The following is a 12,784-nucleotide window of genomic DNA, read 5'->3' on the forward strand; positions in this document are numbered from 1 at the left end:
ATAATTCCATAGCCAGGACAGCAAAATTCTATGTTTAAATCAATTAGGAAATGCCTTTCATAAAGATTCCTTTTCTCTTTTCTTTTCTTTTTTTTTTTTAAGTAAAATTTCAATAGAAAAGTTTTAGTATTCAATGTAAAGGACACTTTCACCCCTTCTCCAGAATAAGAATGGGGAGCTACTACTATCTCTTGGATACTGGTACCAGCTGCATGATACAGTGCATGAGTAAACTTGTCATGGCAGTGCAGACACAGTGTAATTACCAAAACTTTCTAAAAGTCTGTGTTGGATTGCTCCCTGTGCAAACAGGGACAATGAACATTACATTGAGACACTCAGCAGTGACCAGCCAATAGATTTGAGCGTCACCCTCCCCTATCCTCACACCCCAAAAAGTTAAAAATAACTTAAATATTGTCTGGGAGTGCTGGAAAAGTCACTTGTCAAAGGCCATTTAAAATGCAGATGTGCTCAGTTACAGCCAGACAGGAGACTCACATATAAAGCTGCTTGACTGCTGTGTCTGTTTCTCAACAGCTATTCTTCCAAAACTGGGCTGGGTTTGGCTTCCCCCACCCCTTCAGGAACACAAGGCCAAGGTGCCTCCTGAAACATGGGGTGAGCTCCAGGAGCTTGGAACCAAAGCCTGGCCCAAGAGTCCCCCATTATCCAGGTGCCCAAGGCCTGGCAGGTGATCAGGACACATGGTTCAGCTGAAGGCTGGAAGCCAAGCCAGGGATTCCCAAGCAAAGGGATGACACTATCTCCTCCTCATGCTTACTCCCTCCTTGCCTGAGCTCTTACAAGCATGTCTGTTGATAAACCATAAATTAACCTTAATTATGGAAACCAAGGCCCACTATCAAGGCATGCATGTAAAGCAGAGAGTCGGGTACTTTACATGTATTAAATTACAGCCTCTTTCCCCAAATTCCAGCTGACACAGTACTTAATTTTCCAGTTTCATTTCTATATTAAAAATTATTTAGAACTTCACTCAGTTTGAATTCAAAGTATCTTGTATGTCAAGTTAAATTCTTGCCTTTTCCAACTCCTCCATGTTACAGATCATGTGGGCACACGTGGTAAATATCTCCACTGCACGTGACCTCGTGCGAATCCCATACACCTAGAGAAAAGTTAATCATCAGGAACACAACATTCTTCTTACACAAGATACTTCCTTTAATTATCTTTTAATTGTATTTAATTTTTGCTTTAGCATTTTTCTCTTATTTTATTATTGGCTTCAACTTTTCTGTGGAAACATTAGCTGCCATCAACTACTATATCATCAAGAAAATTCTTTAAGTCTAACTCATACTACAGTATGACTTAACCATTAAATCTGGAGTTTCTCTATTCCAAGGAACATTCCTACTAATTTCACCCAATACCAACCTCACTGTGAAGATCATACCTCTGCCATTGTGAAAATTTTGTACATCTCTGGAAGAATAACTGGAGCTACAAGTGGCATCTGTATGTCTGTCACTTCTCGGGTAAATTCTAAAAAAATGGAAAAAGAAGAGAAGTTCTTATAAGAAATCAAATTTGTAGGGAGCAGCAACAATAGAACCGATGGGAAACACTAAGTGTGTTGGAAACACGTTGATTTGCACTTCGCTAGACCAGGGTCATCTGATCTACCTGAGGCAATCCTCAAAGGCAAGCACAAAAATATCACACTAAAAACTGCAGGTATCTGAAAACAAGGTGCTACAAGCAAAGTCCCTGCTGAGCTCTAACCTGCAGCACAGCACCTCCTTCCCCAGTTCTCATGACACCAGCTGAGCACATGACTCCGCATCCAGCCACAGGCACCAGGTCCAGGGGAAGAGAGGAAGAAAACCCCAATTTCTTCAATTTGGATGAAACGTGACAGAATACTGGCACAAGGAAAAGCCCAAACAGTTTCCCACAGCACACTTGGCCAGCCACAGCAGCCACCTACCTGTGAGCACTCTCATGGCTCCGTGCACCGCGTTGACATCGCCGCTGACCAGCATCTCCATGAGGAGGTTGAAGAGCTCGGGCCAGGCCTCGGGCCAGTCCCAGTGGGCGATGGCTGACACGGCGTAGGCAACGCTCGAGCGCACCTTGCTGATGGACTCCCTCAACCCATTGGGCAGCAGCTCCCTGATAGAAACTTTTGCCTGCAGAAAACAACAGCATTTAGAATAAATCACAGCTAATAAAAGAAATCTAGACCTGGGACTGTATCCTGATATTGATTCAATATTGGTTTTACAAAATGAACATCCAGGAGACAAAACCACTCTTGCACACTACACCCCATAACTTTTTAGGGAAAACTGCATGGTGTGTTTTAACATCTCACATACAGCATCAGACAAGCACAGAGTAAATAGCTCACAGCTGCAACTACACAGGATGTACAGATCTACATGGAAAACATCCAAAGTTAGCTGAGATAAATCCCAGCTCCAGTGTCAGGGACTATGTTTGCTTATTTTGGAAGAGTTCAGTAAACAAGAACAGTCACACAGCCCTGAAGGGACAGGAAAAAATAAAAGCCACTTCTGGGGCATAATTCAAGCAATTATCTCTGGATGGGATGAATCATACTATAGAAATCAAAGATGCTCCAGTCAACAGTCAGAGTGGAAAGAGCTGGAATCTCTGGCCATCTTAGCTGTTAAATACTCTTGTTGAACAGATTCTTAATGAAACCCAGCAGCTTAAAACTAAAATTTGTCATGAAATAACCTCTAAGTCCCAAGATGTATAACAAAAGATTTAGCAAACCTCCAAAAAAGGACTGCCAGAATCAGTATTTGTGAAACTTAGGAAGCAGATTTTCTTCTAGTCTTGTTCTGAGAGTAGCAGGAGCATGGTGGCTGAACTTTCCCTACAGGAAGCAGCCCAAGCTTCTCAAGCCCAGTGTTGTTTTAAGCAACTGAAAATTTTTGAAGTGGAAAATGTCAAAAAACCTTAACTGAAGACATTAATCTTCAAAATACACAAAGGCACTGGTACTTCTTTAACTGCCTACAGAATTAATACTCTTGATGGATAAAAGTGTTTTAAACCAGATAATGTGAAACCAAGTCTTACCCTTTCTGTGGTCTCTGGAGGTCTAAACTTTTCAGACTGAGAGCACCAATGAGTTTCCACATACTGTTTCAGAATAACAGACGCCAGCTGTATCAGGAGAGAGGTCAGGCATCAGGGACATATCCTGGAACCATTGCAAGGATCACCCCTGACCCATTTGCTCAGCCCTTCTTTTAGAGGGACATCAGGACTTGCCAGAAATGAAAAAAATCCATGAAATGGACCACAAAATTACTGCAGTAAAAATTACTGCTGGGTATCCACTGAGCAGCCATGGCCTGCACAGCACTGACCCAAAGCAGCAGCTCTAGAAAGGCACAAATACAGGTCACAAAGTAACTAAAGAAATACAGAACAGTTTCCAAGGAGGAAAACACCTACAGAAAAAGCTTCTGTGAAGAGAAGCCACACTTCTTCTTGCTGGTGTCTATCACCCACCTCCTAAGTTGTGTCCATTTCCAGCCCAGTATTGTATCAGCACCAGGTTTTAAAAGTCCAAAAAAAATTTTCAAAAAATGTAAGAGTCTAACACCTGAATAATGTTGAAAGGAAGACTCTAGAGAAATATAAAAAAAAGTGAAGAAACAGTAACAGAAAGCTACTTCAAATTTTTCACCTGAAAACATGGAAGAATATTTTAAAAACCAAGGAAATTTCCACCAAAATTCTTTCTGCAGCTCCAGGCAAACTCACCTGCCGGATGGCCAGAGCTCCCTGAGGATCCACAGTCAGTTCTGCTAAATGAACACCAAATTCTGCAAGGAAAAAAACCCAAATATTGGTATTGTAACTTTTATGGCCACACAGCAAAAGTCATCAAGAATTTTGGAGAAGGACATCATACCAATTGAGTGACTCACATGCAGGAAGGAGAAGGCAATTCCAAAGCACAGCTACTCAAATAAATCATTAGCATTAATTCTCCCCTGTGCTCTCCACAAAAACTTCATTTATTGTCTTGGCATCTTATTTTCTTCTCTCATGGACAAAAAATTTTGCAATGCAGGCTAATAACAACCAAATAATTTAAACTTTAAATACACATATAAAAATCTTATCTACAATGTAAAATCATTACTTGAGTTCCTGCAGGAGAGATTGATGGAAAAGCTCCAGGATGGAGTAAGACAGCAGCAGACTGGCAGCCAGCAGTGCCGTTTTGGACAGCCTGGGATCATCCACAGGGATGTGCAGGCAGCACTTCAGCTGTCCCAGCCCTCACCCAGGACACACCAAACGCCTTCCTGAGCAAACCCTGCCCAGCACAGTGACACCAGCACTGCCTGGACCATCCCTGGGGCTGCAGGACCTTCTCCTGCAAAGAATTTGTCCAGAAAAAGCAAGAGCATCTTGTGGCTTCTTGCCAAGCAAGCTCCATGACAAAGGCAAAATTCAAATACTTGTAACAATTCTGTTGATGCTGAGCACAGGAAATAAAAGCCAGGAAGAGCAGCTGTTCTGGTATGGTAAATCCATATAACTCAATAAATTTGCTTAAAATTGCAATTTTAAGTTCCAGACAGCTGATAACTGTTCTAAATACTTCATTTAATTTCACTAGTCTGCTAAGAAACACATTTGTGACGTTTTAGTTCTTAGAAGCTGTGGAGCAGAAGTTATGCCCTGGGGTCCTGTCAGCACACCCTGCCTCCTGCAGACAGGCTAAACGTGCTGACAGCATCCCTGACAAAAACAGACTGAAAATTCTTCTCAAAAGGAGTTTTGTGACTTCCCTCAGCAGCACATCTGAGTGCTTCACAAATGGTTATTGAGTGTTTCCTAATACCCACCTCACTGCCAAGAGGCTTTTCTGGATTGGAAGATAATTGCCTCTCACTTTCCCAAGCACACATTGAACATATCCAGTTCCTTTACCCTTTCTTCATAGATCATGCATTTAAGAAAGAGGAAAATAACCTTCTTATCCCAGCTGTGAAAGCAGGGAGCCTCATTCCAAGATGTACTTAACATAATACTTCTCTTAACTGAAGCAGTCATTATTCTATATGCTATCTGCAATTTCCATGCTCAAGTGTGGCATTTCATTTCAGCCCCATCTTTAAAGGGTAAGTTGGAAGGGTATAAAGAGTATAAATGGAAAGCTAAAAAGGGTAAAAATTGGTATAAAGGAAGCCAGAGTAACTGCAACGACTTCATACAGCTACATCTCAGTATTCCATTTCACAATCCTTAATTTGTGCATTAATAATCCTTAATATATGCATTTGATGTATTCTCTCTGCATACAGTGCAATCTCTGCCTGTGATTCACAGTATTTAGTTTCTCCATTTTCCAACACCTTAGTTCTGCTCCCCAGGCAGACCACAGTGCCATCACTGGGACACCAGACATACTGCTGCAGTGGCCAAGAGTTCTATCATAAAAACCCCTTGGGTCTAACAATAAGCCACTGACAACCCCCATGGGTTTTCAGCCTGATGTCCTGCTCAAAAATATTACAAAACTGTATCTTCTTAACTGATAAATTACCATTGTGGCAAATTCCTATCAGGAATCCTGCTGAATTCAGATCATTCACACTCAGCACTTGTTTAAGCAATAATCTACCTCTCCTGTCAAACCAAAATTAGATGGGTTTATCAAGAACAGATCACATAGAACAGTACTAGTTGTGTAGCAACTATTTATCCTATTGCTGTAGACACTGACAAGCTGTTTAATGAGCTGTTCCAAGAATCTTTCCAGGGACTGATATTACACTGATCCTTGTACAGCTCACTGGCTCCTCTTTTCTCAAAGGATTGTTTTATTATTGGTTTTTTTTCCCAGTTGGCTGGTAACTTTTATCTTTATTATGAGTAAATGCAGTTCAAATGGACCTTGATAGGCGATTTCTTCACTTATATTTTGTAGATTTGAGATATCAGAAATACCAAGTCTTCTCCCCAAGATAAAGTCTGTAAACCTCAAAGATTAGAAGTTTTTAATGAAGGGCCTGGCGTGGAGAGCACTTAGTAAACACATTTTCTCCCAGCTCTGCTTCTCCTTTCACTTAACCTCAGTATTAATAAAATCAAACTCTCCTCCTCCACAACAAGCTCTATCTACCATGTAACCAGTTTATGTAACCTCTTCACCTTCAACATTTTTGCAAAAACTACGCCAACATGAAACCAAAAATTACTAGTAAGCAAGCAGAAAGGAATAAATGAGCAGAAGTTTCTACTGCATCTTTGCACCTACCTGCCTAGTTAAAGTGAATCAGCACTGACCAAGTCCAGCTCAGCCCATCCATGCAGAGCTGGTTCAGGAGCTGCTAAAGGTCCCTTTTGTTGTCTCTGCTGAGGGCAAAGACAGGGTGAGGTGGAGGAAGGGGCTGCAGCCAGTCTGGTGAATCCAGGTGGCTCCATGGCCACTGACACTCCAAACTGAAGCAACACTTGGTCTGCAGAGGCTGGATCTCACCACCACCACCAGAGCAGCACCAGAAACTGAGTTCCCTTTACCCAATTCTTGCCCACCCTTGTGCATCATGGTCCTCAGCCACACAGGCACAGATGTTTTCCAAAGGACTGGCTTTCAGTAACATCATCATAGAACAACTTGGGTTGAAATGGACCTCGGGAGGTCACCCAGTCCAGTCTCCTGCTCAAAGCAGGGTCAGCCATGAAAACAGACCAGCACAGAACAGGATGGCAATCTGCAGACAGACTAGGAGGAAACACCAAGCAGGAATCTAATGCTTAGCCAGAGTTCTGACACTCTACACGTGTGCTGCTTTGAAGAACTTCTTCATCCTCCATCATGATGCTCAAGAACTGCTCCAAAAGCACTCCTTTTGTTAGCACACCTCTAAAACTGCGTTCATAATTTCCTCATTTCTCAGCAAAAGAGAGAAAGATTGAGGTCACTCTTCTCCAGCAGCTGTGCTGCTTTTAAGTATCTCCTTTGAAATCCCTTCTTCACAATTTCTCTCTACACTCAACTTCATCTGCAGCATTTCACAGAGCAAACACTAGTGTTTGCTGCTGTGAATAACCTTTCTTCCCCACAGGCAGCATCTTATGCTGCAATGTGGCCATTTCTTGTTTCAACTTCCCTGTTACAAATCAGTTCAATGTTAAAGTTTACTCCTGTTAAGAATTCAGCTCAATCCACCCACAGGACTTCCACTCGTGTCTTCCCATTACTTGCTCTACTACAATTCAAGTTACAGCCAAGAGAGCACCACAAAACCACATGTCGTGGTCATGTCTTTATATTCTTCAGATCTCTCCTTCCAAGCAATGCTTGGGTTTATGGCATAAAATCATGTATTCACAGAGTAGCTGATACAACACTGAAATCCCTCTTGAAGCCATATTAAAGCAGTTCTGTTGGGAAGGAGCTGACCATAAGCAAAAATATGCTGAACCAGGGAAGCACAATTGATACAAAACATTTTGTGCCATTATGGTAGCTGCAAGTGTTCTGGTACAAACAGACAGCAAAGTGTATCATGAAAATATCATCAGAGAATCAATATATCATCAGAATTTTAAAGCATCAAACTGAATGTGCTGAGCCACCTGCTCTAGAAGAGGAGATACTGAAAGAACATTTACAAGACCCATAAAGCCAATCTTCCATTCTGAAATCACATTCAGATCAAAGCACTAGCTATCTCCTAGAGGACTAGTCTCAAACAAGATGGACAAGAGGGTCAGCATGCCCAGACTGACACAGGAGTCAATCTGCCAGGGTCAGCACCATCTTCAGAGCCACCTGCACATCTCAGCTTCTGGCAACAAACAACCTCATGAAGGACTGAGCTGAAGGTGCCTTTTCACACACAAAGTGTCACAACATAAGCGATGCTGAAGACGGCCTTACGATGCCTTTCTACTTGCAAAAGGGACATAAAGAAACACATAAGGCAGACAGGCAAAAGAAAGGCAATTCCCCAGCCTGGAGCCATTCACCTCCCACCATGTTTCCAGAGCACAAGAGCCAACAGCTCAGAAACTAAATATTTCACCATAAAACATCAAACTTGGTATCTAACCTGGCAAGCAGGGAACAGTGTTTTCCAACTGTCTGAGAAGCTGCCATTAAACCCCTTTATCCACATAATTTAGAGGATTGTATGGCAGACACTGCTCCTCTTTGTAGGGTGGAAGCCATTCAACAGAGCTGGACTGGATGATCCTTGTGGGTCCATTCCAGCTCAGAACAGTCTGAGCCCTCCTGCTGGACATGAACTTCCCTCAGAGTGCCACTGCCCTGCTCTGGCATTCCTGGAGATGACCTGGGCTCCACATGTTCTCCAATATGGTAAGACCTAGAGGAAGAGATCATTTTTGCACACTGGGTAATCATCCTCAGGCCATATGACACTGGCAGTAGTGCACACCAGGGGTGGTGCATGGTGCTACCTCGATGGAACAGATAAAGGGAACAGAAGCCCAATTCTCCAGTAACATGCTGATACCACAGTTGAGCCAAGTTAGACACTCAACAACACCACCAGTCCACAGTTGCAGCTTTCATTTTTCTGCCTTCCTCCTGCAGTCTCAGGCATTGCTTTTATTTATGTTCTGATAAAATCTAACAAAGGTCACCAGGTGAACTCTCCTCTTTCCAGAGACCGACAGTAATGCATCTCCCATCCCCAAGCTGCCAATTGGTGCATTTCCTCAGCAGACAGAAGATGCAAAAGCAGGTGAGAGACTGAGTTGCTGAGGACATGTCTGGCAGTTGCCAAAGGGTGACATGGTGAGAAGAAACTGCTATCAATATCCTTAATCCAGAGGAGACATTCCATATTCCTCCAGAGCACGTGTATCGAGTCAGACAGGAGACTCCCTTGAACAGTTCAGCCTGCTCCAGAGGCTTTGACTGTGCACTCATCTCCTCGTACAAGCACCAGCCACATCCACTGTCAACCTTCTTCAGGGAGCTCGACTGCATCCTCTAAACACCTGAACCATCCTGAGCTGGCTCAGACCTGCCTGGACAACAGGGCAGCAGCACACACCACCCAAGAGAGCCAACAGCTGCATTGGCTTAACAACCCAAGCAGGGAGCAGCTTAGGAAAAGAGGTGGGGGCAGAGCAATGCTGCCCCAACACCCCCAAGGAAATGCTAGCATTTGGAAACTCCTGAAGTGGCTGTTATATCCAACCACTGTGTACAACTGCTCTTGATGAGTTTTTTTCCTCCAGGAATGTTAAATCGTTTAAAAAACTTTTCTACTTCTAACATCCAGCAGTGATGAATTCCACAGTTTGCACACTGGGGCAACAGCTTAATTCTGCCTGTTTCAGATTAGTTTCCCCTGACAGCCCATGATTCTGTGATCTCAGCTTTATGAGAAGTCACAAACAATCCCTCCTCACTCACCTGCTCTGTAGCTTATTATTTCAGGGCCTCCATCTCTGCTAACCCTTTCCCAGGCAGAAAAGCCAATGGATTAGGTCCTTTGAAAACAGCAGCTTTTCCACACTTCTGCGAGTGTCTGTGCTGCCTTTTTGCTGCCCTGCTTGATCTCTGCCAGAGCAGCAGGCCAGTAATGCATGCACTGCCTGTGGAAGCATGAGGAATTTGCCAGCTTTGTTCTCTGTGCCCCCCTTAACGGTCCATTTGGCTTATTGGAGCATGACAGAGCAGTGATTGGGTATTTTCAGGGAACTCTCCACACAGACAATGGGTTTTTTTCTCCCAAGGACAATAGTTAGGACCGCCCATAACTTTTTAGGGCGTTATCTGGACTGTCTCCCCCTCCCCCAACACTACACTGCTGAGCAACACTGGCTAGCTACACCCTCTGTGTCTGCACTCAATACACCTTGTGAAATCATCCTGTAATTTGTGCCACTGATTCTCACTGGCCAGACTGAGCAGCACTATCAGCAACTTTGTCCCACTGCTATTCACTCTGTTCCACATCATTTACAGATGTGCTGAGCAGCTCAGCTTCACCTGGGACTCCTGACCCTGCCAGTCAACAGCTGTTTGTCCTGAAGTTTCAGCAAGTGAACTTCCTAAGAGCTTTTTGGGAGTCCCACAATTCTTCTGCCACAACAATTTCATGTGCCTGTCTCTTCTCGTTCCAACTGCTGAATTTTAACCATAACAGGCAATGCAAAACCCACACCCCCTCCCCTGTACCAGCCCCAGCTGCACCTCACCTTGGAGCCCTCACTAAAAGCTGTCCCATGTTTCCCAGCTTAATATTTAGCTGGTCCCTAAGTGGCAAGTTTTACAGCCCAACTTTTGCACAGTAATTGAATGTCTGAGTCCCTCTAAACTCTGGGAGATCCATTCTTTAGCACTTGCTGTTTATGGCAAACTGCTAAGTGGAACTGCTTCTACTCAGGCTTCAATCTGACATGGATTCCCCAACTTGTCTCCTGTAGAGGCTCCTCAACGTCACATCAGCACAAGAAATCTGGCTCTTCTGCAGTCCTAACTGAATGTACCTTCCCAAGTCAGACACTGGCTTTAAACACCTCTGAAACCTTTTCTGCTTCTGCAACATTTAAGTAAAAGTAAAATACTTTAAGTTTTTGTAACTTTAACTAGCTCTTCTTCAATCTCTTTTTCCCCTACTTTCATTTGTTTTGCATTAGAAGTGCCAACACTTGTGCTCTTTCCTACTCCTTCACTTCAGCACCTTCATGCTGCTTAATGATACATTTTTTGCTCTTTTAAAGTACTTGTGACACACACGGTCTACATTTCTCTACCTCAACAATATGGTGCTGGCACACACCAGATTCCTGTAGCTCGTCCTCTTGGTTTTTGCAAGCACCTTCATACCAAAGAGAGCACAGAAAGAAGAACATAGCTTATTCTTCCTATGCTGCTTGACTAGTACAAGAGAGGAGGAATCAAAGGTGTGCAAAATAATTCCCTGAAAAAGACCTCAGGAGGTTTCCAGTCAAACCCCCATGATCAAAGCAGAATCTGCAGCATTAGATCAGAGTGCTCAGATTTTCTAGGCGGGTCTTGGAGATGCTCAAGGATGGAAACAACACAGCTTTTACAGACAATCAGATTAGAAAACTCCTTCTATCCAGTCAGAACCTCTTGTTTCAAGTATGTGCCCATTTATCCCTCATCCTCTCCCACCTCTCAGTGTCCCACAGTCTCCTCATAGTTACCAGAAGCTGCTGTCAGACCCACCCCTAAAACCCTCTTACTTCCCCAGTGGAAAAACCCTCAACCCCAGCATCACCTCATGGGGTGAATGCTGCAATTCCCCTGCCCAACCCAGGACCTTTTGCTGAACTCATTCCCCTTTGTTGCTGTGTCTCATCCCAGGGGTGGGAGCAAAACCTCACAGGTATTCCAGGTGTGGTCTAAGGAGCACTGACTGGAGAGGGCTGCTCACCACCTCTGATCCTGCTCAGACAGCCTGGCATGCAGGCGGCCTCCAGGGCACACTGCTGGCCCTGTCCAGCTCACCAGCCACTGGTATTTCCTGGCCCTTTGTCCCAAAGCTGCTCCCCGACCAGGCAGCACCTGACCCACATCCCAGCAGTGCAGTCTTGTCCTTGCTGAATTCCTCTGGCTCTGTTCCCGCAGGGCTCTCAGGACATCAACTGCCTCCCCTCCAGTTTGGTGTCAAACTGCTTGTGCAGGTGTTCTGCAGCCCCCTCCAGGTCACAGGGACAGATCCTGCACCAGATCTCAGAGTTCTGGCCCTACAACTGCAGAGAAGTATTGGGGACTTCAGCAGATTTGTAAAACCATGACAAAATAGAAGGGTAAATGACTCCATTCCTCTTATCCTAACATCCACTAGGTTCAGTTCTGCAATCCTGGGCTCTCAAATGTACCTCAGGACATTCATTGCCTAGAACCGTCAGAAAACATTATTCTCTGGAGATCTGTCACCCAAACAGACTGTGGGAAGGTTCAGACTCTTTGGGGATAAGCTGCCACTCAAGCAGTAGCTGTGAAGGCCGAGGCTCTATGGTCAATGAAGCACTCCCAGCACTTCCAGACTTGTGCTGCTGCAATGTCATCAAACCACTCAATAAAACTCCAAGAGCTGTGGAGACAACACACAGAATTCCTAGTAATGCCAGAAAGAGCTAAGCTGAGTATGATACAAACACGTTAAGGGAATGCACAACAACAAATATTTTATTAAAAAACCTGCCTGCATTCACTGCCAGAGCAGCAAAATCACAACACCACTCTTGACCCTGTCTCACCCTCACACTTTCCCACTTTGCCTCTGGTAACACTTCTGAGCTGAAGTTCAGGAGCAGAAAGAGTTCACAAAACACTTCACAGAACACCTTCAGAATAGTGCATTCAGACTAAAGGTATGGCAAAATTTCCAGGAGAATCCACAAACAACCAGCTCATCAAGCTGCCAGGCTACAGGCAAAACTTCAGGCCTGGGGTTGCAGTGCTGCACTCTCCAGTCCCATCACAGCAGATCTGCAAATCTTCCTGTGGTTTCTACAAACTCCAATCATTTGGGCTGAAGCAAAATAAAGTGTTAGCATTAATAGGTTTTTAAATGTGTCTTCCACACAGAAAAAGCAGCCAGTGCATGAACTAACCTACTGCCACCATAAAAATGCCAAAGGAGTAATGGAATGATTAGAGACACTGCTTGAACTTGGGGTGTTTGCTCATTTCAAATCTCTCTTTCCAAAGCCATAGGCCAGTTGCCATCCAGCTCCACTGTCCTGCTTGTCCTCACCTTTCTATTAACAGACAGTGAACTCTGTCACTGGAGTT

At 44.1% G+C, this 12,784-nt stretch overlaps 1 protein-coding gene across 1 annotated transcript in view; it reads right to left on the bottom strand.

Moving 5' to 3' along the window:
• The window catches only part of IPO9 (importin 9), a 39,208-nt gene that overhangs the window by 25,209 nt on the left and 1,215 nt on the right, over nucleotides 1-12,784 (bottom strand). Inside the window, exons 2-6 of the mRNA XM_005530234.2 lie at nucleotides 3,775-3,836; nucleotides 3,082-3,168; nucleotides 1,958-2,159; nucleotides 1,424-1,512; nucleotides 1,046-1,132 (exon numbers count right to left, since the gene is read on the bottom strand). Of these exons, the coding sequence (XP_005530291.1) occupies nucleotides 1,046-1,132; nucleotides 1,424-1,512; nucleotides 1,958-2,159; nucleotides 3,082-3,168; nucleotides 3,775-3,836 (527 nt within the window). The remainder of the gene's footprint in view (nucleotides 1-1,045; nucleotides 1,133-1,423; nucleotides 1,513-1,957; nucleotides 2,160-3,081; nucleotides 3,169-3,774; nucleotides 3,837-12,784) is intronic.

The sequence above is a fragment of the Pseudopodoces humilis genome, chromosome 26 (assembly GCF_049639895.1).
Source record: "Pseudopodoces humilis isolate 2021_Gansu_Grassland_sample_001 chromosome 26, ASM4963989v1, whole genome shotgun sequence".
NCBI lineage: Eukaryota > Metazoa > Chordata > Aves > Passeriformes > Paridae > Pseudopodoces > Pseudopodoces humilis.